The following is a 27,460-nucleotide window of genomic DNA, read 5'->3' as shown; positions in this document are numbered from 1 at the left end:
GCAGGCGCCGGTTGGGACAAGCGTTACCGTGGAGACAGGCGCGTGGGGCCGGCAGGTCTCGGGAAAGGCGGAAGTAGGTTGTGGAAGTGTGGGCGGCCATTTTGAAACCGGGCAAGAGGGGCGGGACTGGAGCGGCCAAGTGACGGTTGACCGGTTTTAACTAAGTGACTGGTACCGCGGGGCGGGGAGAAGAGGGAGGTGCCTGGGGCCACCCCAGGGAGGGATGCGGGGGGCGGGGGGCGGAGAGAAGGGGAGGCAGGGGGGAGGCGAGAAGGGGAGAGGCAAAGCAAGGGGAGGGGAGTCCAGGGACCGAGCATCGGAGGGGAGGGGAGGGGCGGAGAAAGGGCGGGGCGACGAGCAGGGAAAGACTAAGCCCAGAAGCGGAGAGATGAGTAGGGGCGAAGCCGCAAGAGGCGGGGCGTAGAGCCGGTCGCTGTCCAGGGCATGGAAAAGTGTCGTGAAAAGAGAGAGTGGGGTGAAAAGGTGTCGCGTCTCGGGGGGAAGGTGAGGATAGAGAAAGTGCTGACCGACAAGGTAGCGCCGGAGTGGAAGGAGAAAAAGGTGCAGGGCGAGGAGAAGGCGCGGGGCGAAGGGAAGGCCAGTGGCGAGAAGAGATCCCAAGGCAAAGGGAGGGTATCTAAGGGGGATGGGCGTGGTTTTAAGAGGGGGCGGGGCGAGGGGCAGGCTCGAGAAGAACAGCTCTCCAAGGACCAGGGGAAAGGGCGGGTCGATAAGGAACGGGTCGAAGAGCTAGGATGGGTCGAGGAACAGGGGCGGGACAAGGCGGGGAAGCAGAGGGAGGAGCAAACTCCAGGAGAGAGAAAGGGGCGGGGACAGGGAAAGGGGCGGGGCGTGGGGAAGGTCTGGGCCGAGGATCCAGAGAAGGGAGAGGCTAGATACAGGACTCTGTACCAGGGTAGGGCCCGGGCCAGGAGAAAGGGGAGATGCGAAGAGATGTGGGGGGGCGGGGCAAAAAGTGGGGGCGAAACCAGGTGCAAGTGCAAGTGCAGGTGCACGACCAGAGGGAGCAGCAGGACTGGAGAAAGTAGGTGGGGCACAGACAAAGTCAGAAACAGTAACCGAGACCCGGTGAAGAGTAGGGGCCAGATGCAGAGCAGAGGCAGAGCAAAGAACAACTACAGGGCGAGGTTAAGGGGTGAAGCGAGGAGGCGAGGCGAAACCAGGAGCAGGGGCGTGTCCAGGAGCAACAGTAGAGGAGGGACCTGGACTAATAGTAGAGGTGGGATCCAGAATAGGAGCAGATACAGCACCTTGGTCAGGGGCGAACTCTGGAGTAGAAGCGGAGCAGGAAGCAAGTGCAGGGGCGGGGCCAGAAGCAAGATCAGGGGCGGAGCCAGAAGTAAGAGCAGGGGCGGGGCTAGAAGCAAGAGCAGGGGAGGGGCCAGGAGCAAGAGCACGGGTGGGACCAGGAGAAAGAGCAGGGGTGGGGCCAGAAGTCTGAGCAGAGGTGGGGCCTGGAGCAAGCGCCAGGGGAAGCTCAGGAGCGAGGTAGCATCTCAGAAGACGGCTTTCCGGCGCAGTCTTGCTGGCGGGTGTTGACCCCCCCATTCTCCAGGTTGGAGCCACGTTGCGCGCTGCCCCGCGATGTACCCTGCTGGCCCTGCGTGGCCGAAACTCCGAGTCCTGCGGGCGCTGTGGGCACTACTGGCGGTGCTATTGGCACCGTGGAGGCTGTGGGCGAAGGAGGATATCCAGGAGTGTATCTGGCACGTTGTTCTGATCAAGTTCGAGGCGGTAGGCGAGGAAGGCAGGAGCGACCGCTTTTTTGATCTAGAGCCCCTGGAGAGCCTGGACAGTGTGTTCAGCCTGCTGGTGGATGCACCCACCGACCAGAGCGAGGTGAGGGGACTGGGGTCAGGTGAATGGGAGAGGTCATGGATCCGCACCCCACTGGGCTCTGGACATTTGCCCAACCTCTTCTTGCAGAAATACCTGGGCTTCCCATACTACCTAAAGATCAACTACTCCTGCGGTGGAGAGGTGAGTGCAGCAGAGGTGAACTCATTCTGTGTGGGCCCAGTTTCCCCAATCTGTAACATTTTAATAGTGGTGGCACCACCAGACCCTGGGGACCCTAAGGATTCAAGAAGATTCCCAGTATCCCACCAGACACATAGTAGGTGCTCAAGTAAGGTTGTTTTTTTTGCCATTAAAAAAATCGAGATGTAACTCACATAAATTCAACAGTTAAAGTGTGCAATTTAGTAGTTTTTAGCATATTAACAAAGTTGTGCAACCATTACCATTATCTAATTCCAGAACACATTCATCACCTTAAAAAGAAACCCTGTACTCCTTTCCTCCAGCTTCTGGAGACCACTAATCTCCTTTCTGTTCCTATGAATTTACTTATTCTGGACATTAAATGTCAACGGAGTTGTACAATAGGTAGCCTTTTGTATCTGGCTTCTTTCACTCGCATGTTTTCAAGTCTCATCCATGCTGTAGCATATATCAGTATTTCCTTTCTATGGCTGAGTAATATTTCATTGTAAGGACGTGCTACGTTTTGTTTATCCATTAATCGATAGATATCTGAGTTATCTACCTTTTTGGCAATTATGAATAATGCTGTTATAAAGATGTGTGTACAAGTTTTTGTGTGGACATATGTTTTCAGTTCTCTTGCTGGGTCAAATGTTAACTGTTTCACTTCTGAGGAACTGCCTGATTGTTTTCCAAAGCCCCTGCACCATTTTACATTGCCATCAGCAACGTATGAGGGTTCCAGTCTCTCTAAATCTTCACCAACACTTGTTCGTCTTTTGGTTATAGCCAAAAGATGTGGGTGTGAGGGGGTATCTCATTGCGGTTTTCATTTGCATTTCCCTCATAACTACTGATGTTGAACATCTTTTCCTATGCTCACTGGCCACTTCTCTATCTTCTTTGGAGAAATATCTATTCAAATTCGGTGCCAACCTGGGTTATTTGTCTTTTTATTGTCGCATCGTAAACTTTATGTATTATGGATACTAGTTCCTTATCAGATGTATGATTTGTAAACATTTTGTCACATTGTGTGGGTTGCCTTTTTACTTTCTTGATGGTGTCCTTTAAAGAACAAAGGTTTTATGTTTATTGAGGTAAAATTCACATACCATAAGATGGCACCAAAGTTTTTGACCTTGATGAAGTCCTATTTATCAGTATTTTCTTTTGTTGTTTGTGCTTTTGGTGCTGTCTAAGGCTATGCCTGGGTCATGAAGATTTACTCGCGTGTTCTAAGAGTCTTTTCATTTTAGCTGTTACATTTGAGTCTCTGACCCATTTTGAGTTACTTTTTGTGTATGGTGTGAGGTAGGGGTCCAACTTTTGCATGAATATCCAGTTATCCCACTACCATATGTATAAATGAATTGTTTTGGCACCCTTGTCAGAAGTCACTTGACCGTAACTGTAAAGGTTTACTTCTGGGTATAATTCTGTTCCATTGCTCTGTATGCCTGTCCATATATCAGTATCACATAGTCTTGATTACTGTAGGTTTGTAGTAAGTTTTCAGATCAGGAGGTTTGAGTCCTCCAACTTTGTTGGTCTTTTCCAAGATTGTTTTGGCCCAAGTAAGTTTTTTGTGGACAGTGGAGGGTTGTGGCCTAGAAGCGAAGTTTTGGTGGCAGCAGGCCGGGGTTTGAATCTGCCATTGACTTAACATTTCCTTGGAGGAAGTGTAGCATGATAGTTAATACTGTGGGCTCCAGAGCTGGGCTGCCCGTGTTCAAATCCCAGCTCTGCGACCTAATAACTGTGTGATCTCTGGCAAATTCCTTACTTCTCTGTACCAAAGTTCCCTCGTCCTTAACAAGGATGCAATAATGATCATACCCACTCGACAAAATGATTAAATATGTGACAGCCACTGAGCGCAGTGCCTGGTTCATAGAAAGGGCTCCGTGAATGCTAGCAACAAGTTTGTAGAGTGTGACCCTGGGCAGACAGTTTTACTCCACGAATCTTCTCTCCTTATCTGTAAAAGTGTGATAATAATACTTTTCTCTGGCCATTCAACACCTTCAATGAGTCAGATTCTTTTTTTTTTTTTTAAACAACATGGGGGATATAATGATTAACAACATGGCTAGATTTTTCTTATGGATTCAGGCTACCAGGGAAGCGATCGGCAAATAAATACATAAGATAATTTCTGGAGAGTCATCAGGGTGAAGAAGAAAATAAAATGTCCTATGTTAGAAAGGAGGGTGTTACAGGGTGGTTGGAGAAGGTCTCTGAAGAGGCTTGAACAGAGACCTGAGTGATGAAAAGGACGACCATGCGGAGACTTGGGGGAAATATCCCAGGTCAGGGGAATGGCTAGTGCGATGGTCCCGAAGAAGGACAGCTGTGTGTGAGGAGTCATGAGTGAGGGGACAGTGGGAGGAGGTGGGGCAGGGAGGTGATGAGGGCCTTGTGAATCACAGGGAGGGCTCTGCTTCCACTCTGAGTGAGATGGAGCCCGTGAGGAGGTTCTGAGCAAAGGAGGGCCCGATGGGACTCCAGCGTTCCCAGGCTCCCTCCTGCTATGTGGGGGTGGGTGGACAGGGCAGGGGCAGGGAGACAGTGAGGAGGCTGACTCAGGGTCTAGTTGAGGGTGGACAGGACCAGGGTCACTGCCGACAGGAGATCCCTGCCTCACCAGCACCTGCTACCGTGTGGTTGAAAAACTCGGAGATAGGGCCGGGACAGGTACCGTTGGCAGGGTTGACAGGGCCCTGGCCGAGGCATTCCTCAGGATAAAGGGCTGTGCAAAGGCGGCTGGACCCATTAAGTCTCTCTCCCTGGTCTCATAGGCCACCCCCCGCTCACAGCGTCTTGAATGCACCTTTTTCTTGGGGCTGCCTCCAAGCCTTTGTTCATGCTGTTCCACACACCTGGCACACCCTTCTCCTTCTGTCCTTTCTTCTGCACCCTAAGCCCTGACTGCCTTTCTCCACCCAGCAAGTGTCCTGGCATTTCCAAGAGCTGGCCCTGACTGTCTCCTTCCCCTCCTCCCCCGTTCCTTTCTGTGTAACTGCCCCATCCCCCCTCACCCACAGGCCCCGGCCGCCAAACCTGGTGGGGATGGCAGAGTCAGATTTCTACATGGGGCTAAAGCCTCAAGGGTGGGACTGGGACCCCTGGAGTGAGGGAGGCTCATTCCCACTTTCTCATTTGTGCACATCCCATGCCACCATTCTCTGAGTGTTTCCTACATCCATGTCCTGTCTGAGGATGATGGCCCTGGCCTCACCTCCTCCAAAAACACCTACTGACTCCCTTCACAGCCCCTGGCCCCTCTGCCTGTCTCCTAGCCTGGTCTGTCACCTCCCCAGCACACGGCCTACACCTTGTTCTCCGACCTTCCCATGGTGGAGACTGTTCTCCCACCCAGTCCCAGAAGATGGGCTGCTAAAGGTGGGCTCAAGGCAGGGGTACCCAGAACCTCTCTTAAAGACACATTTGTGGCCACCTTGCCCTCAGTCCTCCGAGGCCCAGGTCCGCAAAGGCCACCTGACAGGGCTGAAGCCCTTGGTGCTGGTGACCTTCCAGTCCCCAGTCAACTTCCATCGCTGGAAGATAGAGCAGCTACAGATCCAGATGGAGGCAGCCCCCTTCCGCAGCAAAGGTGAGCCTGGAGGGCACCCGGCGGGGCCGTGGCCTGGCAAGGGTGTGGGGAGCTTGCTGGGGGCCTCAGCGGGAGGCTGGTGTCATCAGAGGGGCCCGTGGCCTGGCGGGAGCATGGAGGTTTTAGGGGGCCGCGGTGGGGTCTGTGACCTGGAGCAGGGACACGAGGAGTTACAGGGAGATCCCAGTGGTCTGCGGCCTTGGTGGGGGGCCACTGGGAGGCCCGGCAGCCTCAGTGCCCACTTCCTGCCAGCAGAGCGGTGCAACGCAGAGGAAGTGTGTGCCATGAGCTGGTACACGCCCATGCCCATCAAGAACGGCAGTGTGGTCATGTACGTGGATGTCCGCAGCAATGGCCTGGGGCCCTTCATTCAAAATAAAAGGTGCCCTTTCCCAGGTCCAGGGCAGCGGGTAGGCTCTGGGAGGGTCCTCCTAATCTCCAGATCCCCGAAGAAGCCAGGAGGAGACCAAAGGGAGGGAGTAGGGTAGGGAGGTGGTTGTGAGCTATGGCAGGAGCCCCTGAAACCGGAACCCTCACCTGTGCCCTGCCCCACCCCTGCTGCCAGGTTTCACGTGAACATCAACGGCTTCTTGCAGAAACAGCAAGATAACACGCTCCAATTCACTGTGGGAAACGAGGTGAGGGGCGCAGGTGGTAGAGAAACGTGGTAGAAAACGTGGGTTAAAGACAGCAGGCTGGGGCCCCAATTACTTCCCACACAAGCGGGAGACCCCACTTACAGAGTGCTCACTCTATGCCCGGCCCTCGGTGGAGGGCTCCACTGAATACGCAATCACCTTCGGTCTTCGCAATGACTCCGGGAGGGAAGGTACTCTCACAGACCCATTTTCGAGAGGAGAAAACTGAGGCCCCAAAGGGATGGAGCCATTTGCCCACAGTCTGTCAGCACATGGAAGGAGACTTGAAACTGTGTCTGCCTGTCTCCTGCACCCATAGTCTTTTTATTTTTTATTTTTTTAACGTTTATTTTTGAGAGTGACAGAGTGTGAATGGGGGGGGGGGGGGTGGAGCAGAGAGAGAGGGAGACACAGAATCTGAAGCAGGCTCCAGACTCTGAGCCGTCAGCAGCGAGTTGGATGCGCGGCTTGAACTCACACGCTGGGAGATCATGACCTGAGCAGAAGTCTGACACTTAACCAACTGAACTACCCAGGCGCCCCTCCTGCATCCGTGGTCTTGATCATGGTGCATTCATCCATTCATTCATTCAGCAGTTCATTCGGTGAACACAGAGACCCAGATAGAGCTGAAATTCTAGGGGGAGAGACAGACACCATATAGTAAACACGAAATCAAGTAAATTCCAGAGTAGATGAGAAGGTCGTAAGTGCTCTGGAGAGCGTTCAGAGGCAAGGGGATTAGGTCTGTGCAGGAAAGGATCGCACGGTTAATGGAATGGTCAAGAAAGGCACAACTGAGAAGGTGGACATTTGAGTAAAGTCTCGGAGGAAGAGAGGAAGGAAGCACGTAGATAGTTGGGGGAGAGCATTTCATATACGGGGAACAGCCAGGGCAAAGGCTCAGAGGTGAGCGTGTGCCCGGTGAGCCTGTGAAGCAGTGAGGAGGCCCACGTGGCTGGGAGAGAGCGAGCCAGGGGGAGAGCGGTGGTGGATGGCGTCAGGGAGGTGACAGGGACAAATCGTGTGGGGCCTCATGGGTCAGGTGAGGACTTTGGCTTTTACCCTAAATGAGATGGAGCCATGGAGGGTAGGGGGAGTGTTGAGCAGCCCTCCCGCCCCCCCTCCCCCCTCCCCCGGCAGATCTTCAATCTGATACCCCGGTACTTCATCAATGTCCCGTCGAGGCCCCTGTGGCACACCGTGAACCAGACACCTGTGCTCATCCTGGGTGGCATTCCCGATGAGAAGTCCGTCCTGCTGACCGACACCAGCTTCACGGACTTCTTTCTCGTGGAGGTGAGTGGTGCAGGGAAGGCGCTGGGCTGGGGCTTCTTGAAGGGTGCTGGGCCTCAGCCCTTCAAGAGTGGGCCCCGGAGCTGTGGAAAGAGTCCCTGAAGCCATAGCAGCTCCCACGAGAGGCAGAGAGCGTGAAGGGAAGACACAAGCCTCTGCAGCCAGACCCTCTGGCTCCAGATCCTGGCTCGGCTCCCCGCTGGCTGTGTGACCCTGGGCCAAGTGATCTCACGTACCCAAGCTTCGGATTCCCCCTCTGCAAAATGCAAACGGTATTTCTGTTTTGTCTCATGGGATCACCGTAAGGATGGTTCACGTCAGTCGGACACAGAACGAGTACTTTGCCAAAATTGAACAACGATGCCATTGTAATACCCAACAAAATCAGCTATAACCCTTTCATACCTTCTAGCAGGGTCTTACTTAGTCCGTTCTCGCCGGCTACCTAAAAATATCTCAAAGTTTTTATCCGAATCTAGTTGACACACGATGTCACGTTAGTTTCAGATGTACAGCATAGCGACTCGACGTGTTTCTACATGTGCTGTGCTCACCGCAAGGGTACCCGCCGTCTGTCCCCACCCGACACTCTTCGGGTATCATTGGTTGACTATGTTCCCTATGCTGTTCCTTTCATTCCTGTGACGTAGTCATGCCCTAACTGGAAGCCTGTGTCTCCTCCTCCCCTTCTCCCCACCCCTCTCCCCTCTGGCAACCACCGATTTGTTCTCGGTGTTTACAGGTATCATTCTGCTTTTTGTTCGTCTGTTTTATTTTTGAGATTCCACATGTAAGTGAAATCGTAGGGTGTTTGTCTTTTTCTGTCTGACTTATTTCACTAGCATCATGCCCTCTAGGTCCATCCATGTTGTCACAAGTGGCGAGGTCTCATCTTTTTATGGCTGCGTGAGATTTCACGCGCATATGCGTGTGTGTGTGTGTGTGTGTGTGTGTGTGTGTGTGTGTGTGTACCACATCTTCCTTATCTGTTCATCTATGAACGGAGCCAGACTTCTTCCATACCTTGGCTATAGTAAATAATGCTACAATAAAACATAGGGTGCATATATTTTTTCAAGTTAGTGGTTTCATTTTCTCTGGGTAAACAGTAGGGAAATTACTGGATCATAGGCTAGTCCTATTTTTCATTTTTGGGGGGACCTCCATACTGTCTTCCACAGTGGCCGCACCCTTGTGGTTTGGATTGGCATTTTCCCGACGGCGAGCGATGGTGAGCACCTTCTCATGTGTCTGGCCGTTGTGTGTCGTCTAAAAACATCTTTTGAGAGTTGGTTTGTTGTTGGTTTGTTTGAAGCAAGTGTTTGAACCAACACACTGCATTTGGTTAAGGCTCTTGTACTCTTCTCACCTGTACGCCTGCATCCCGCTCCACCCGCTTCCCCTCATCGACCGCCTTCTTTTCAAGCAGTGAAAGCACCAGGGCTTTCATCCTATGGGATCTGGCCGCTGGCTTCTTCATGGAGTGGATGCACTTGCTCCTCTGGCCCCTGTGTGGCTCAGGCTGCCGTAAATAACAACACCGCAGACCGTGGGGCTTAAACAAGAACTTATATTCTCACCGTTCCGGAGGCTTGGAAGTCCAAGATCAAGGTGCCAGGAGAGGCCTCTCCCCGGCTGGCAGCAAGTGCTTATATGGCCTTCTCTCTGTGCCCACGAGAGCAACGAGAGAGATCTCTGGTGTCTCTCCCTCTTCTCATGAGGAGACCAGTCCCAGAGGATTAGGAGCCCACCCTTGTGACCTCAATGAACCTTAACTATCCCCTTCATGGCGGGGTTAGAAATTGGGAGTGGGGACACAGTTCGGTCCATTAACGCCCCATATAGTTTTTGCCCGGAAACTGGTGTGGGGCTCTAGAAGCGTGATGGATTTTAGTTCAGCCTTTTGGGCAACGACGCTCCACTGGTGGTGCTTTCCCACCGTTAGTGAGCATCGCCCATGCTAGCGATTGGTCAGTGAGCTCAGATAGCGTCAGCCCGACAGCCAGCCGTGTTCAAGGTAAAATAGGGTTGTTTCAGATGTGCCCCGAGCCAAGCATGCGATCTTTGGGATCCACATAGGTGCAACCCCGGCTGTGACCTGGGGGACTGAGGTTGTTCTGCACCGTTGAGTGTGTTGTGCACTGCCAAACTCTGGGGAGAAACACAGAGTCCCAATTGGCTCTGTCCTGGGTCACCTGCTTTCCTTCCCCTTGTCAGGGAAGCTCGGCCACAAGGTACTACTTGACGGTGAGCAGGGAGGGAGCCCTGGGGGCAGGTGTCTGTGTCCTTCCCAGGCAGTTTTCAGAGCAGCTGTGTCCCCTGAAGGCAGGCCGTGGGGGGGTGGGGGGAGCCGAGGCAGGCCTGCTCACCGCTGACTCTGACTCCGCTCCCCCACAGTTGAACATTGACAGTTGCTGGGTAGGCTCCTTCTACTGCCCTCAGGCCAGTTTCACTGCCACCATCTATGACGCCATCGCCACCGAGAGCACTCTCTTCATTCGGCAGAACCAGCTCGTCTACTACTTTACGGGCACCTATGTCACCCTCCACGAGAGCAACCAAGGCAGTGGTGAGGGGGTCCCTGGCATCTCAGGAAAGGGGTCCTGCCTGTGGGAGTCCCAGGGAGGGCGCCTCAGGGAACCCATCCACTGGATGCCCCCGGGACTGGAATTGCATGGGTGGGGAGGGGGGCGTTGGAAGGACTTTCCAAGGTCCTTAATGGTCACCACCCACCCTATATGGCTTTTTCCTACCCTCTATATGCTGGTGTGAGGCTTTCCTCTGGACCTGTGAGCGAGCAGAGGGTAGAGGGAGGTGTGAGAGGGAAAGAAGGGAGCAGAGAGAGAGCGAGAGACACGTGCGTGCACACACACTCACACACACACACTCACAGAGTGTCAGAAAGGCAGAGAAAGAAATGCAAGAGAGATGCATAGCAAAAGAGAAGTTGGGGAGGTGCCTGGGTGGCTCAGTCAATTAAATGTCTCACTTCAGCTCAGGTCATTATCTCACGGTTCATGAGTTCGAGCCCCTCGTTGGGCTCTCTGCTGTCAGCACAGAGTCCACTTGAGGTCCTCTGTCTCCCTCTCTCTCTGCCCTTACCCCGCTTGTGCTCTCTCTTTGTCTCTCTCTCAAAATAAATAAGTAAACTTAAAAGGTTAAAAGAAATTTGGGGGATGGGAGAGAGGCCGGGAGGGTCAGAAAGGCAGAGAGAAAGTAGGACGGGCAATTGCAGAGGAAAAGCCTGAAGGAGACTGATCACGAGGAAAAAGAGAGAGACTTGATTCAGCCTTATCTTTTATTTATTTATTTTTAACGTTGATTTATTTTTGAGAGAGAGAAGAGAGACAGAGTGTGAGCGGGGGAGGGGCAGAGAGAGAGGGGGACACAGAATCCGAGCACAGCCTTATCTTTTAAATGATACCCAAACCCTTCTAGTTCTTCTCAGCTTTCCCCCCTATTAAGTGAGAGATGTCATTTTATAGGGTTACAGAAACTCGTATTATAACCTGCATTTCATTAGTTAAGGCCCGTTCCCAACAGCTTCATTTTTCTCCCTCTCTCACTTAGGACATTGACAGTAGGACGAACCAAATTAAAATGGACTTAAGTCAAAGAAAGGGGTGCTGGGGCTCCTGGGTGGCTCAGTCCGTTATATGTCTGACTTGATCTCAGCTCAGGTCTTGATCTCACACTTGTGAGTTCAAGCCCTGCGTTGTGCTCCCTGGTGGGCATGAAGCCTACTGAAAGAAAGAAGAAAGAAAAGAAAGAAAGAAAGAAAGAAAGAAAGAAAGAAAGAAAGAAAGAAAGAAAGAAAGAAAGAAAGAGGGAGGGAAGAAGGAAGGAAGAAAGAAAGGAAGGAAGGAAGGAAGGGAGAGAGAGAAAACAAAAAGGAAAGAAAGACAATGAGAGAGAAGGGGAGAAAGAAAGAAAGAAAGAAAGAAAGAAAGAAAGAAAGAAAGAAAGAAAGAAAGAAAAAGGAAGGAAGGAAGGAAGGAAGGAAGGAAGGAAGGAAGGAAGGAAGGAAGAAGAGGGTGTTTTTGGCTTAGATAGGTGCACTTGATTTCAGGTACAATTGGATCTAGGTGCTCACTGTAGCTTAAACAGGCCCCTCCTTGTGATAGCCTTGGTGATTGCCCCCCTCCACCTAGCAACCGTGGCCTTCTATCCTTTCAGGGGCTCCAGGAAAGAGCATCTCTTTGTTAGTGGTTGCAAGCCAGGACTGTCTCTGATTTGTCCGGCATGGTCACATGCTCAGCTGAACCCACTGCTCTGGCCAGGGGAATACGAGGGCGGGTTAGACTAATCTATACATCGTGGACAGAGTATGAGCAAGAGGGATTTACTCAAAGGTACTGGGCCCTATGCCAGGGGCCCCTCAGACACCGCACGGAATAGCCATTAAGGCCGTGGAAATATGGATGAGGGTCAGGTCCCAGGTCTATAGACATGGGTCTGAGGTTCCGTGCTGGCCCCACACAGGGAGCTGGGTTCGTGTGTTGGCCAACGAGTGCATCAAGAAGCTGTGCCCTGTACATGCCCATGGCAATGGCTCAGAGTACATCATGGCCCTCACCACTGGCAAGCGGGAAGGCTACGTCCACTTTGGGACCATCACAGGTAAGGGTTGGGGCCTCTGGCGGCCCAAGAGACCACTCCATACCCTGGCATCTGTGAGAATTCCAACGTCTAGCGCCCATCCCTCACCAGGCGCCCTCAGGAGGGGTCCCAGGCTGGAGGTTGTCCCTGTGAGTGGGAATGGGTTCATGCATTTACAGGGGTGGGACTTGGGTGTGTTACATATCTTTCATGACGTGTGTGGCTTCAAAGGACAGAAGCCCAAGCCAAAAATCGTCTAGGCATAAAGAATTTGCAGACTTAAACAAGCGAAAAGACTAGAGTCCAACTTCCGGCATGGCTAGGTCCAGGGGCTCCCAGGGTATGTCATCAGGATTCTATCTCTTGGCAAGGTAGCGTAGCACAGTGATTATAGCACAAGTCTGGGGAGAGATCGCTTGAACGCACCCAACCCAAGTCACCTGTGGCTTTGGACAGGTGACTTAACCTCTCTTTTTGGTCTCGTTTTCCTCATCTGCAAAATGGGGCTAAGGATTATATTGGCACCTGCCTCATTGGGTTGATGAAAGATTAAATAAGTTGGCGTGTGTAAAGGTCTTAGAACAGTGTTAGGGACATGGTGGCTGCTCTAAAAGGGTTTATTATTATGAACCCTGAGATTTGGCCTCATTCTCAGGTAGCTACCCCTCTCCTGGGGGCTAAAGATGGTCCCAGGAGCTTGGGGCTCACACGTCCCCGTCCCCGCAGGTGGAGTCACCCCAAAAGAATGAAAGCAGCCTCTTCCATTAGCTCTAGCAGGAATCCAGGGTGCACTCTGATTGGCCCATTCTGGGTGTGTGCCCGGACCTGAGCCAGTGACTGTGGCCAGAGACAGACCTACTCTGGTAGGTCAGGTGTGAGCGAGGGACAGGTCAGGGTGAGGCCCGCCCCCCTGAAACCCCAAGGACTAAAGGGGGCGGAGGCACCGGCCCCAGGCCACCCTGGACGGTTGGAGACCTGGCGTGGTGGGATGCCAGATGGGCTGGGAAGGGCCTGAGCACCGCCCTGCCCTGCTCCGCAGATGGCCGCGTGTCCTTCGAGTTGCTGCCCCGGCAGCGGTCTGTGTGCGAAGGGTTACAAGGTACCTAGCTCCCAGAGACCTCTGCGGCGGGCGGGGGTGGGGATCAAGGGTGTGGCAGAGCAGGGAAGGGGGGGGAGAGGTCCGTGTGAAGAACGGTGTCTTGGGAGGGGTGGGGAGTCACAGGGACGTCTTGGGAGGGGTGGGGAGTCACAGGGACGGGGTGAGGGTTACGGAGACCGGGGGGGGGGGGGGGGGGTCCGGGGCTGCTCTGAGCCCGCCCCCTCCTACCCAGTTGTGAACTGCTCCATAATTTGGGCCGTGTTCATTGCTGGAGACTACAATCTACTGCTGCTCGTGCAGATGGAAGACCCCACCACCAGGAAGTATTTCCAGGTGGTCAGCTACGACCTGGGTAATTGGGATGCTGTTGGGGGGCTGAGTGGGAAGGGCCAGAAGCCCAGATTGTGAACCTCCTGCCGGTCTGTGGGGTCCGTGCTAAGGCAGACAGCGGGTCCCGGGTAAGGGGTGGTGGTGGAGCACAGACCCGGTGGGATGGAGAAACAGAGGAAACCAATGTGACTGGAACAGAGGGAGACTAGGGAGGGCGGGAGATTGGAGACGGGAGCAGAAGTCAAACCTGAAAGGGCCCAGTGGCTCACAATAAGGAGATGTAATTTTATTTTACCTGAACAGAGAATAGGGCTGCCATGTACAGTTGTGCAGGCTGCACACTGTACTCTCCAGCCAAGAAGTCAGAGGAGGCAAGTCCTGTGCCCTGACATATGCATTTAAAGAAAACTTAAGGGCTAACAGGCCCAGATGAGAAGCCACTGGAGGGCTTTTGGGAAGGGGTGGGAGGCTGGTGACTTGCCCAGTTTCAGGTTTTGAAAGCTCAGAGCCTCAGGAGGTTTTGCCGTGTTCTCCCCGGTTGCAGTCAGTAATTACCTGGCCATCCTCTACACCATCCCGGAATTCATCCCTGACGGTAGGAAGGGAAGGCAGGGGGGTCTGAAAAGTGGATGAGGGCCGGGAGGGACCTGGATGGCCCTCCCCTCACTGCTGTGTCCACTCTGCCTCTCCCCCGGCCAGCTAGGGGCCTGGAGTTTCTGATGCTCCTAGGGACAGAGTCTCATACCACCTTCCTGATGGTACCCAAGGGCATGTTCTACAACCAGTATAGCAACCTGCTGTATATCTGGGGCAACTTCCTCCTGCAGAGGTACGAGGCCGGACGTATTCTGCCTTCTCAGCCCCATTAGGGCGGGGGTCCTTTCTGGAGCCATCAAGTTGTCAGAGCATGCCTAAATTCAGAAGTTACCAGGATTGGCATGGGGGAAACACGGGCTGCGGGGATGGTTAGGGCTAGGATGGGGAAGCTGATATTGTAAAGATCTGAGAGGCCTTTCTTAAATGAAAGCTGATGTTAAGGACCCAAGCTGTGCGAAAGGCACTGTCTGGGGGAAAGGTTCGGACACGTTGCACCCCTCAGGAACTTAGGGGCTGTTGGCAAACCGCTGGATGGGCCAATTGCTCCTGTCTCCAGATGGGCGGGTCACCCAGAGGCTGGGGAGCAGGACCCGGAATCCCAGGCTTCCTTGCGTGTTCTCCTAAGGCTGGCAGAGAGCTGAGTAAACAGTTCTCGGGTCATGTTAGGCCTGGAGTTGGGGGAAGCAGATATCCTCCAGGGGCCTCGCCTGGGTGTCCCTCGTTCCCATCTCTGCCCCCGCAGCTATAACTATGAAAACTTCATCTACCTGGCGGACTTCCCCAAGGAGCAGTCCATTAAGTACCTGGTCAACTCGTTCCGTGGGGACATGGCTATTGTCACAGAGACTGAGGAGGTGGGGTACCCTGCTCCTCTCCCCAAACCCCAGCGGTCTCTCTTCTCCCTCTGTCAGGGGAAAAGGGTTCAGGGGAGGAAGTGTCCTCAGGGATCCCGTGGAAGGGCAGCTGAGGACCCTGGAACTCAAAGAGAAGTGGTGTTTTCTTCCAAAGTCTTTCAGCAGAGTTAAAGACTCAGAGTCCTGATCTGATTTCCACAGAGGGCCCTCTTTCTTTCCATCATGTGGTTCATTTCATAAATATTGAGTGCCCACTGTATGCCTGACCCAGCGCCAAGGATACAGTGGTGACTGGGTCAGCCGTGGACTTGCCCTCAAGGGTCACAGGCCAACTGGGAAGACAGTGTTTCCCAGAAAGTAACGATTCAGGGGAGGCAGGGCTGCAGTGGGGAAGATAGTATCTCAGGACAGATGTTCAGAAAGGGGGTGGGGCCCAGCTTCCAATTCAATCTGTGTGTGTGTGTGTGTGTGTGTGTGTGTGTGTGTGTGTGTACCAAGGAGGGCTTCAAAGAGGAGGCTGCGTGGAGGAGGGACATCCTTAAGGTTGGACGGACTCCTCCAGGCCGAGTCTCAGAAGGGGATGAGGTCTAGAGTCAAATGTGTTGGGGGGGTGGGTATCAGTGCGGAGATGGGAAACTGAGGCCAAGGGGATGGTGGGTCCCTGGAGGGTGCAGAATGAGGAGAAAATAGGGCTTGCCCCTAGGAACCCTGGCCTGCAGGGGTGTATACATTAGGAATGCTTCAGTTTCAAGCCATAGCCACTCCAGCCAACGAAACGTTGGAGACAGTTATGGCGAGCGGGGGCTGGAAGCAGGGGTGGCTGGGTTGTGGGAAGTCGAGATGGCATTATAGAGAGAAGGTGTGCGCGCTTACCTGGCCTCACCCCCAGAGAATGGGGCCACCACGCTGGGCGGAGAGGTGGGGCCAGAGGTCCCCGCGGCCCTCACACATACCCACCTGGCTGTCGCACCCCAGATCTGGTACCTCCTGGAAGGCAGCTACCGGATGTACAAGCTGTTCCCATCCAGGGGCTGGGAGGTGCACATCAACCTACAGGTGATGCACCAGTCCTCCGTCTACACCCCCAATGAGACCATGGTCACCCTCTTCTACGAAGACACCAAGCTGTACCAGGTGCCAGGTGGGGGGGGGCACGTGGGAACATGGGGGAGCCTCAGGGCGGCTGGCTGACACCAGCTTACCCGGCCCTGCCTTCCTGCCACAGCTAGTGTATCTGATGAAAAACCAGCAGGGCCAGCTTGTCAAGAGACATGTGCCCGTGGAGCAGCTTTTGATGTACCAGCAGCTCAGTAATCACTACTTCTTTAAGCGGCAAGGGTGAGAAGACACTGGACCCCAGAGCTGGGTGCGGCCCACACAGAGCCCCTATTCCAGGAGAGAGAGGGAGCCACCCCCAGGGCTGTGACGGGGGAGCTTAGGGTCGCTGGAGGCTCCAAGGAGGGGCCTGACTGAGACTGAGGGCGGTGGGAGCATCAGGGAGAGCTTCAAGGAGGAAGAGGTACAGGAGCTGTGAGCTAGAGGGTGAGGAAGAGTTAGCCAGGGGACACGACGGAGAAGGGGTTCCAGGCAGGAGGAGCCACATGTGCAAAGGCCCTGAGGAGGAAAGGAGGTTGGGCGTTCAAGACTGAGAGAAAGTACAGTGCAGACAGAGTGCAGTGCTGGTGGCAGGGTGGACAAGGTGAGCCTGGTGGTCACAGGGAGGGTCCTGGGGAGCCATGATGGGACTAAAAGGAGGGACCGCATGGCCAGATGCAACTGCATTCAATAATGATCTATCTGGTCACCTGAGAGGAGCCCGGGAGGCCGCTGGGAAAGGGGTCAGGGAGAAAGGAGGTGGAAGAAGGCTTGAGTTGGGAATGGGGAGGAGGTCTAGGAGAAGGTCCAGAACGCCCGCCTGAGGGACCCAGGGACGTCCCGGAGAATTTGTCCAGGGGCACCGGGGGCTGAGGCTGAGCAGGAGGGTCAGGGCCGGATTAGACCCGGATGGCAGCGCAGAGATGGGAGGCGGACCTGGGGGGGCTCGCGGAAAAGTCAGTCGCCCCCCCCCCCTTGCCCCCCGCCACCCAGGAGCCACCTGACGCTCTCCTTCACCAACTTCTGTCCGTTCTCGGTGCTGCGCCTGCGGGACCTGCCCAACCCGCAAGTCTACTCGCGCCAGGAGCGCTACCAGGCGCGTCCGCCGCGCGTCGTGGAGCCCTCGGGCTTCCACAACGAGAACTCGCTCGCAGTCTACCAGGGGCTCGTCTATTACCTGCTCTGTCTGCACTCCGAGTACCACAAGGTGGACGCCTGGCGGGGGCCGGGTGTGGTCCGAGGCGGGGTGAGGAGGCTTAGAAAGCAAGGGCTGCGTGGCTCGAGAACGGCTGTGGAGGCCGGAACCGCCTGGGGGAGTCTGAGGCTAAGGGGGCAGGGGGAGCGGGCGAGCAGGGCCTCGGAGAAGCGGCTTTAGGAGTGTGGCTGCGGCGTTGGACGTAGGGCTCGGGGGCAGGCCAGGGGCTGTGAGCTTCGGCTTTGGGTTAGCGGCCGGCATGCCGCCGGCCTGGGGCCGCCTCCGCTGCCCCCGCTCACGGTGCCCGTCGTCCCCGCAGCCGTACGCCGACCGGGTGCACGACTCCACCTGGAGCTGGTCGAACAAGAAACAGGACCAGGTGCGTGGAGAGGGCTGGGAGTCGGGGGTGGGGGCGGTGTCCGCCGTCGGGGTCCGATTTTGCCCCACATCCGGTCCACCAGGATTACTACTTCTATCTGGCGAGCAACTCGCAGAGCCCGGGGAACGTGTACATTGACATGGCCAGCTACGAGAAGATCTACGACCTCAAGGCCGACTACGAGCTGCCCGAGCGCATCTTCCTGGACAAGGGCACCAGCTACGTCTTCTCCGTCTTCCTGAGGGTCGGGGGGCAGTCGCTGGAGTTCACACCCGAGCGCGGTCTGTGGCGGAGGCCGGAGTGGAGCTCGAGGGGCGGGGTCTGCGAGCCCAGGGGCGGGGTCTGGGGGCGGGGCGAGGCCCTAACCCCTCCCGGTGCTTGCAGTGCTCACCTCCGAAGAGCTGAAGAGCACAGTGGATCTGGGCGTGGTGCTGGCCGACCCGGGCTGCATAGAGGCGGTGGTGAAACAGAAGTTCCTCATTAACCGCAACTCGGTGCTTTTCCGGGTGAGACTACGCGGGGAGGGCGTGCCGGGGTGGGGGCGGAGCGACCGGCGCTGGGCACCTTTCGAACCGTCCCCGGGTCCTCAGGCAGGGTTGTTGACGCCTTCATTTCTGCCCCCAACCCCAGGTTACGCTCAGTGATAAAAGGTCTTGCTTTGACCAGGGCCTTAGTGGACATCACCTCTTGGAGACCTCCATGTTGCTCAAGGTTCGGTCCAAGTCTGGAGGGGAGGGATACGGGAGGAGGGAAAAGACCGAGCCTGCGGAGCCCACCATCATCACCGGCTCTTACCCACAGGTGGCGGGCGCGGTCGGACATTGCTTCCAGAACACACACCAGGGACCCCGCATGCAAGTATTGGACTTTGGGAGTACTGGGCCCTGTGCTAGGAGGGAAGGGATTGGGTCGAGACCCAACAGGACTGATTCTGAGTCTCCCCTGGGAAATCCCACTAATGCACTCATAATTTCTTCCTTTTCGTTCATTCACCCACCCACACATCCACTCACTCTTTTCACCCACTCATGTTTGCAGAAAGGGCTGCCTTTGTGGTTGTATAGATTGCACCCAGGCTTGTATTTTCCTTCTAATATTTTTCTGCAGGGGGCAATAAAGCATCTGCGACACAGGACTTTTGTTCCCAAATGGCACAAAGGAGTCATGTGAGCCAGCTTGGCCCTTCTTTCACATGTGACTCTTCATTTCCCCACTCACATGTGCGTTCTTCACTCCATGGGGTCCTTAGTTCCTCACTTGCTCACACATGCAGTGTCCCTTTTGCACAGAGACAGACACTGAGGCTCAGAGATGTGCAAACATCTGCTCAGAGTAACCCAAGGAGCTAGTAAGTGGTAAAGGAGGGACCTCACCCAGATGCTTGTTCTCACCCACTTCCTTGCCCACTCACCAGCAGACAGACTTGCTGCTCCTCCCTCCTGGCTTGGTATATGGCCCAGAACAGTAAAATGGGGGTTGTAGGGGTGCCTGGGTGGCCCAGCCAGTTACGCATCCAACTCTTTTTTATTTTAATTTTTTTAATGTTTATTATTTGAGAGAGAGACAGAGCCTGGGCAGGGGAGGGGCAGAGAGAGAGGGAGACCCAGAATCTGAAGCAGGCTCCAGGCGCTGAGCTGCCAGCACAGAGCCCAACGTGGGGCTCGAACCCACAGACCGCGAGATCATGACCTGAGCATCCAACTCTTGATTGCCGCTCAGGTCAGGACTCACAGTTTGTGAGTTTGAGCCCCACCTCAGGCTCCGTGCTGACAGCTCAGAGCTTACTTGGGATTCTCTCTCTCCTTCTCTCTCTGCCCCTGCCATGCTCATGCTCTCTCTCTCTCAAAATAAAGAAATAAACTTTAAAAAATTTAATAATGAAAAAAAGGTTGTAATAGCCCCCAACTCCTTCGCAGGGAGGGAGGAGAGCAGGGAGGAGTGGCTGACCACAGCATCCAATAAGTGTTTCCTGATATCCTTAGTGATATGCATTATTTTCCTCTTTATCATAACCCCAGAAGGTCAAAGTTAAGGTCCTTATTTTTGACCCAACAGATTCCTTCTGGGAATCTAATCTGTAACATACTGTTACAGAAAAAGGTTGCAAACAACCTAAATGTCCACTAATAGGGAAGCGGTTAAATAAATCAGGGTGCATCCATGCAATGGAAAACTATGCAGCTGTAAAAAAAAAAGTTGGGGGGCAGGGGAACAAAGATCTCCATATACTGATATGGAATAGTCTCCAAAACATATTTTATTCTTTTTTTATGTTTTATTTATTTTTGAGAGAGAGAGAGACAGCGAGCACAAGCAGGGGAGGGGCAGAGAGTGGGGGGACAGAGGATCCGAAGCGTTCTTTGCTAACAGCAGTGAGCTGGATGCGGGGCTCGAACTCACACACCATGAGATCGTGACCTGAACTGAAGTCCGATGCTCAACCAACTGAGCCACCCAGCCACCCCAAAGTGTTTTTAGTCTTAAGAGAAAAAAGCAGGGTACAGAACAGTTTGTATAAACCATTAGCATGGAGGAGGTTAATTGAGAGCATATATTCACACTGGCTTTTATTTGCATGAAGAAAGTGGGAAAATAAATGAGAAAGTCCTTATAGTGGTTTGCTCCCCTGGGGATGGAGGAGAGGTAGGACAGTTGGGGAACAGGAATGGAAGTGAAACTTTTCACTGTGTGTGTGTGTGTGTGTGTGTGTGTGTGTGTATCCATGTGACCATGTTACCCATCTAAAAATTAAAGTTTAAAGAAAACCTATCAGTACTTTTTTTTAACAGAATATTTATTATTTATTTTGAGAGAGAGAGAGGGAAGAGAGAGAATCCCAAGCAGGCTCTGCACTATCAGCATGGAGCCCAATGAGGGGCTCGAACTCATTAACCGTGAGGTCATGAGCTGAGCCAAAACCAAGAGTCAGCCGCTTTCAACCTACTGAGCCAGCCAGGCCCTCCAGAGGGTGTGTATTTGGAAGTCTTGGAGCCTCTCCCTGGCTCCCAGTGCTGGGGAAAAAAATGGAGACTGAAGCTAATTGATGAACCGTGGCTCCCTGATCTGTAAATATGTTGGATGAAGGAAAGAACAAATTAATTTGCACATAATAGGTGCTCAATCGGGGCGCCTGGGTGGCTCAGTCGGTTAAGCATCCGACTTCGGCTCAGGTCATGATCTCAGGTCATGATCTCATGGCTCATGAGTTCGAGCCTCGCGTTGGGCTTTGTGCTGACGGCTCAGAGCCCGGAGCCTGCTTCGGATTCTGTGTCTCCCTCTCTCTCTGCCCCTCCCCCACTTGTGCTCTGTCTCTCTCTCAAAAATAAATAAACAAAAAAAAAATAGGTGCTCAATCAAATTTGGCTGGATGAATAAAGGCTGGGAGCTATCTCTCAGCAGGCCCCAGAGATGGGCCTCCCTCCATGGGGGAACAGGCTGGCCTCAAGGGGGTAGACTGGGAATAGATTTCACTTGGTGCACACAGAGCTTATGCATTCCTTCCTCTGGTGCTGGCTGAGTGCCCACCACATGCCAGCATTGTTTTAGGTGCTGGAATTAGAGCCGTGAACAAAACAGAATTCCCGGCGTTGTGAAGCTCGTGTTCTGGCGAGGGAAAGTGTATTTGTTTCCCGGGGCTGCCGTAACAAATTACCACAAGTTGGAGTGCTTATTCTGTCCCAGTTCTGGAGGCCAGAAGTGTGAAATGAGGGTTGGTTTCCTCTGGAGGTTCCAAGGGAGTCTCTGTTTGCATGGCCTCTCTCCTAGCTTCTGGTGGCTGTTGGCAATCCTTGGCTTCTAGATACATCACTTCCCTCTCTGCCTCTGTCTTCACAAGGCATTTTCCTTGGGTGCCTGCATCCAAATTTCCTTCTTCTTCTTCTTCTCTTTTTTTTAACTTTTTGAAAAAGTTTATTCATTTCTTTTGAGAGAGAGAGAGAGAGAGAGAGTGTGTGTGTGTGTGTGTGTGTGTGTGTGTGTGTGTGTGTGCGCGCACGCGCGCGCGTGTGCACATGTGTGGGAGGGGCAAAAGTCGAGGGAGAGAGAGAACCCCGAGCAGGTTCCCCACTGTCAGGGCAGAGTCCAACATGGAGCTCGAGCTCACGAACCGAGAGATCATGACTTGAGCTGAGATCAAGAGTTGGAGGCTTACCTGACTGAGCCACCCAGGCGCCCCTAAATTTCCCTCTTCTTATAAGGATGCTGATCTTTGGATTAGGGCCCAGCCTAATCTGATGTAACCTCATCTTAACTTGATTACACCTGTAAAGACCCTATCCCAAATTAGGCCACCCTGGCAAGCACCAGATCAGGAGTTCAACATATCTTTTTGGGACACACAGTTCAACCCACAGCAGAGAGCCAGACAATAAGGAAGAGAAACAAAAGATATTGTGTGCCAGAGGTGACGAATGGTTAGGGGGAAACAAGTGGGCAGGGAGCATGGGGGAGATTAGCATTTTGTGTGTTTTTTTGTTTGTTTTTAAAAAAATTTTTTTTTTAACGTTTATTTATTTTTGAGACAGAGAGAGACAGAGAATGAACGGGGGAGGGTCAGAGAGAGAGAGAGAGACACAGAATCTGAAACAGGCTCCAGGCTCTGAGCGGTCAGCACAGAGCCCGATGTGGGGCTCAAACCCACAAATGGTGAGATCATGACCTGAGCTGAAACCACGCAGGTGCCCCTATTAAAACTTAAAAAAAAATTTTTTTTTAACGTTTATTTTTGAGACAGAGACAGAGCATGAACAGGGGAGGGGCAGAGAGAGAGGGAGACACAGAATCTGAAACAGGCTCCAGGCTCTGAGCGGTCAGCACAGAGCCTGACGTGGGGCTTGAACTCATGGACCGCGAGATCATGACCTGAGCCGAAGTTGGCCGCTTAACCGACTGAGCCACCCAGGCGCCCCGGAGATTAGTATTTTGGACGTCTGGATGGTATAAGGGTGAGAGAGAGAGAGAGAGGCTTCTAGGACAAGATTTTAGCCTGAACATGGAGGGATGAGGTACCATTAACAAAGATGGGTTGTGGATAAACTGAGTCTGAGATGCCCATTAGACCTCCCAGTGAGTGAGTGGCTGAGAGCGGTAAAATCTTGGGCCCAGGCCTAGCATGGGAAGTGCTGCTTCCTCTATGGCCACCAACCCCTCTCCAGTCACTGTCAAGCCCAGGCCACAGTCTTTGGATGCCCATGTCCCTTTGGCGCTTGGATAGAACCCTTGGACCCTACCACCGAAATGGGCCAGAGGCTGTTCATTCTGAAGACAACGTCATAGGAATTCCCTGACCCCTGACCCCCATCCTGGGCTCCGCTTCCCTCATATATCCCAGGCTCCTCCCCATTCTCTTTTATGAGAATTCAGGCCCAACCTGAGCCCGGTGCAGACCGCCTAGGGGTTGGCCGCTCCACAGGTATGGGTGTTAGTGGTTTTGCGTGTCTTTTGCTGGAGGCAGCAGGAACCAACCTGTCTCAGTTCCCATTCCGTCTCTACCATCACAGGCCTAGCTTTGGGTGAGGAATAAATGGCTTGACCTCTCTGTGCCTCACTTTTGCCATCTCTGAAATGGAGATATTAATACTCTACCATGCCAGGCTTGTTTTGAGGGTTAAATTTGAGTTCGAAGTGCTGGGAACATCACCCGGTGCCTTGTACACAGTAAGAACTACATAAACTTTTGCAGTTATTAGAGTATTGTTTTAATAATAATAACGATCAAATGGCAATGATGAGGGTGAGCCTGGCAGGAAGTGGTCCTGTGGGGGGGGAAGGGTGTCCTCCCCGTCCAGCACCCCCCCCCACCGGTCCCCCCTCCCCAGGACCGTTCTGCTCCCACTTAGGGCAACTTGATGGTCCCAGTGCTTATCGGCTGCCCTCCGGGCAAGCGCCTGGCCTTCGACATCACCTACACCCTGCAGTACAATCGTCTGCAGAACAAACACTACTTTGACTGCGTGAGGGTGGACCCCGAGATGCCCTGCTTCCTCTTTCGTGATGGTGCGTGTCCAGTCCCCTCGCCTCATTTGTTCACTGTCCTCTGTCCCCAGCACTCGGCCGCCTTCCCTCACTGCTTGCTCACCTCCTCACTCCTCCTCCGCTCCTCCCCTTGGTCCTCTCCTCTCTCCTTCCTCCCCTCCATCCTGCACTTCTCCGGCCAAAAGCTAATTTCTTCGCCTCCTGGTCTCCCTCCGACCCCACAGTCTTCTACCCTTTCTTCTTGATCCAAGACTTGGTGACGGGAGATTCGGGCAGTTTTCAGGGCAGGTAAAGACATAGCCAAGCCAGCGACTGACGGGCGTTGGGGGGCGGGGGGGGGTGTGGGAGTGGGTAGGGGGACAGAGTGCGGGCTGGATGGTAGAGGTGACGCAGGACTCCGGACACCGAAGCCATTCCCCGCACCTCTTGACCTGGCAGCTATGTGCTGAAGGTGGTAGGCGGCGGGCCCACCCTGGACACCATCAGGGAATACAGCGAGGAGGAGATTTACCGCTTCAACAGCCCCTTGGACAAGTAATTCCTGTGGGCCCGGGCCCATAACCGCCCTCCTCCTGCAGACCTCTCTTGCTTCCCAGCCACAGACCTCACCCTTGCTGCAAGCACCACCTACCTCGGTGTCTGGGGCCCTGCCCCAGGAGCAGGCTCCTATGCTTGCCCCGCCCACCCCACTTCGTGAGGCCCCGCCCCCCTGAGGCTCCCCCTACCCCTTCCCTCCACCGCTTACAGAGCCAGCCTCTCTCTGCACCTGCGGGGAGACGGGGCTCCCCTCTCCCCGCCCCCCTCCCCAACTAAGGTTACACGGTCCTGCACAGGACTCACAGCCTCATCTGGACCACCAAGAACACCACGACCACCAAGGACTCGGCCTTTAACATCATGTCCCATCAGAGTCTGGGCATCGAGTGAGTCCACGGCCTGGCTGCTGGTCCCTTTATCCCCCACCTGCCCAGAATCTGCCTGGGCTATGCATCCCTTCTGCCTCTGGGAGATCTTTTGAGCCTCAAGCCCGGCTGACCGTCTTCGTGTTCCTCAAATGGGGTTGACTGTCTGCAGTGCTGGGCCCTCTTACTCTTTCTTCAGGCCTTAGTTCAGATGTCCCTTCATGGGAGGTGGGAGGCTTTTCTGACCATTCTGAATGGGGTATTGGCTCCCACGTCCTCCTGTATTTCCCCCTTCTCACCCTCACGTCTCTGCTTGTGCCTGCCCCATCTGAACCTGACCCCTCTCGGCTGTCACTGTCTCTGGTGTGGTCTGTCTCCCTCATAGGTCCAGGTCCTGATAAGACTAAACAGTATCTGTTGAATGAGACAATGAGCAAATTCATTCATTCAGTCACAGTAGGCATTTATTGGGATTTGAATGGCGGTCATGATGAATGAAGAAAACAATGGAGGAACAGATTAGTATATAGGGACTCAAAAACGATTTTTGATTCAGTGAAAGGAAGAGAATGGTGCCATGAGCAAACGAGGGAAGCGAATGAATGAGTGGAGCAACAACTTTCCCCTAGTCAGTATTCAACTTGCATTTATCGAATAAATGAATAAAGGAAAGAATAAATGAATGGAGATGTGACTTTGTGCCCAGTAGGCACTCAAGGTATATTTGTGGGATGAAGGAATGAGAGCAGCAAGGAATAAACGAGGACTTGGCACATGATAGATACGCAACCCATACACTAATGGAGGAATCACAGACGGAGACGTTAAGACAGGAGGAAATGAGTGAGTCAACAGCCTGTCACGTGGTAGGCACGGAGTCAGTCTTATTGGATGAACGAATGAAGGAGTGAATCAAGGAAGAAGGAATGAGATCGCACCTCTCTAGTGCGCACCCAGAGTTTGTGGGCTGGAGGGAGAAATCAGAGGTTGGCATGTGCTAAGCGTGACTTGTGTCGCACGTTGCCTGAACTCGGGTCCCCAGGTGGCTGTGTCTGGAGAACTCCCCATGCTACGACGCCGTTCCCCATACGATCTTCGCCCCTGAGTTCTTCTTCAAGGTGCTGGTGAGCAACAGGTGAGCCAGGCATGTGTCCCAGGGAGACTTGGGGGCTTCCTATGGGGTGCCCGACTCCTCCCCCAGGCCTGAGCCCCATACCCCCTCAGAGGCGTGGACAAGAGCACATACTGTGACTACCAGCTCATCTTCCTGCTGCACATCCACGGTCTGCCACTCAGTGCCAAGCGGGCCTTCTTCATCCTCATGGTGAGTGGCTGCGAGGAGCTGCCCTGCTGGGGGAATGGGGCTCTGAGGCCGCCCAGCCAAGCCTGTCGTGCGGCGTCCGCAGGTGTCATCCAGCGTGTTCATCGGTCTGGTGACCCTCTACATCATCTTCTGCCTCCTGTTGCCTGTTATGGTGAAGGCCTGGAACAGCCTCCGCTGGAAGATCAACAACATCATCATGTCAGAGTCCTACTACACCTACACTTCTAGAAATTGCAGTGGGACATCTGAGACCAGATCCACGGTCAGCTCCAGAGCCGGCTCCAGTGACAGTTCCAAAGTGGCAGAGGCGAACCAGCGTGCACCTGAGCAGACCTGGAAGAAGAAGCCGTTGGTTACCTGAGCCACTTGCCTGCCCCCATCTCCACCCGTGCTCTTCCCTCACTTCCTGGGCCACCTTGGAAATGCATCTATCACCCATCCCAGGCCCTTTTTTGTTTTGCGTCAATTTCCACTTCTTCAGACCTAAATCCTCGTTTCAGGATTAGCCGTGGGCTTGTAAGGACTCACGTTCAGTTAGTTTGTACCACACAGCCATATAGGTCATTAAAGTCAAAATCCTTCTGGGCCACCTGGTAAATGGCGGCTTCTGTGTGTGCCTGTCGACTCCGCCCCTCCTCGGGAGGCCCGCAACCTCCCTACCCTCCAGCAAGGTCTTCCGTGACCCAGGCGTGTTGCCATGGCTTGCATATGTTCTGATTGTTCAGTGCCCAGGTTTAGTGCCGGTCATTTAATCTTTTGAATTCCAATCTCTGTTTAGTGTCTAGCTTAAGGAGGGCACTCTGGAGAGGTTAGGATTTTTGATTTAGTTGCAAGTAGCAAAAATTTCACTCAGATGGCCTACATAGAAATGGTAATTTATGGGTTTTAATAATATAGGTTTCAGGTCAGTTTGATGTCAGTTCAATGTCTATAGGACTCTGGTTCCATTTCCCTGTAGCTTTCCCTGACCTTCCCTTCTCTGAGTATGGTCTCTAACCTCAGGCTTGCCCCCCTCACAGTCTGAGGCTGCACATCCGCATATTTTATTGTCCAGAGGATGAAGGGGGTGGAGCCCAACATTCCTAGGCAAGTCCCAGTCAGTCACTCAGATTGGATGGGGGTGGGTCCTGAGCTTACCACTTTACTACTCACGCTGCCAGAGGTTTAAGCCAATTGGAGCCCACCCCTGGAGCTGAGGGCAGTCCCACCCTAACCTCTTGATTAAGTGTGAGGAAGGACAGTCCTTGTAAGGAAAATGCGCTATCAAGAAGGGAAAAGACCAAAAGGCAAAACACCAAAAGCCAAAAAACCCAAGAACACAACTGCACCTTGTACTCTACCCCCGTCCGCCTAACAAGCTCAACGTCAGCTTCCCCAGAGATCTTGGGTGAAGTGACTATGGAGGCTCTCTGACCATACCCCTCTACTCCCCTGTCTGGGAGTAGAGGCCCAGGGGACGCATATTCTGAGGGGCATTAGGGCAGACAGCTGGACCAGCTTGTCCGTGATGAGATAGCATAGCTCCAGAGCAGGCAAGGCCACTGAGGTCATGTTTT

General features: G+C 53.7%; 1 protein-coding gene across 1 annotated transcript; it reads left to right on the top strand.

The window, feature by feature from the left end:
- Positions 1-345: 345 nt before the first annotated feature.
- On the top strand, positions 346-26,502 carry CATSPERG (cation channel sperm associated auxiliary subunit gamma). Its single transcript, XM_053906016.1, is given in 30 exon segments — positions 346-916; positions 1,577-1,860; positions 1,948-2,001; positions 5,479-5,623; positions 5,879-6,005; positions 6,189-6,261; positions 7,405-7,560; positions 9,955-10,126; positions 12,040-12,177; positions 13,196-13,255; positions 13,488-13,607; positions 14,077-14,115; positions 14,118-14,180; positions 14,285-14,414; positions 14,925-15,036; positions 16,012-16,170; positions 16,262-16,374; positions 17,125-17,377; positions 17,646-17,705; positions 17,788-17,986; positions 18,090-18,211; positions 18,336-18,416; positions 18,507-18,563; positions 23,543-23,699; positions 23,903-23,966; positions 24,117-24,212; positions 24,512-24,601; positions 25,623-25,715; positions 25,805-25,904; positions 25,987-26,502. Coding segments are annotated over 30 exon segments (4,068 nt in total). The 5' UTR covers positions 346-444; the 3' UTR covers positions 26,266-26,502.
- The last annotated feature ends 958 nt before the right edge of the window (positions 26,503-27,460 follow it).

The sequence above is a fragment of the Panthera pardus genome, unplaced genomic scaffold (assembly GCF_024362965.1).
Source record: "Panthera pardus isolate Hobbes unplaced genomic scaffold, ASM2436296v1 HiC_scaffold_18, whole genome shotgun sequence".
Taxonomy (NCBI): Eukaryota; Metazoa; Chordata; class Mammalia; order Carnivora; family Felidae; genus Panthera; species Panthera pardus.
Note: the sequence above shows the minus strand (reverse complement) of the source record. Positions and strands in the feature narration are given on the sequence as shown.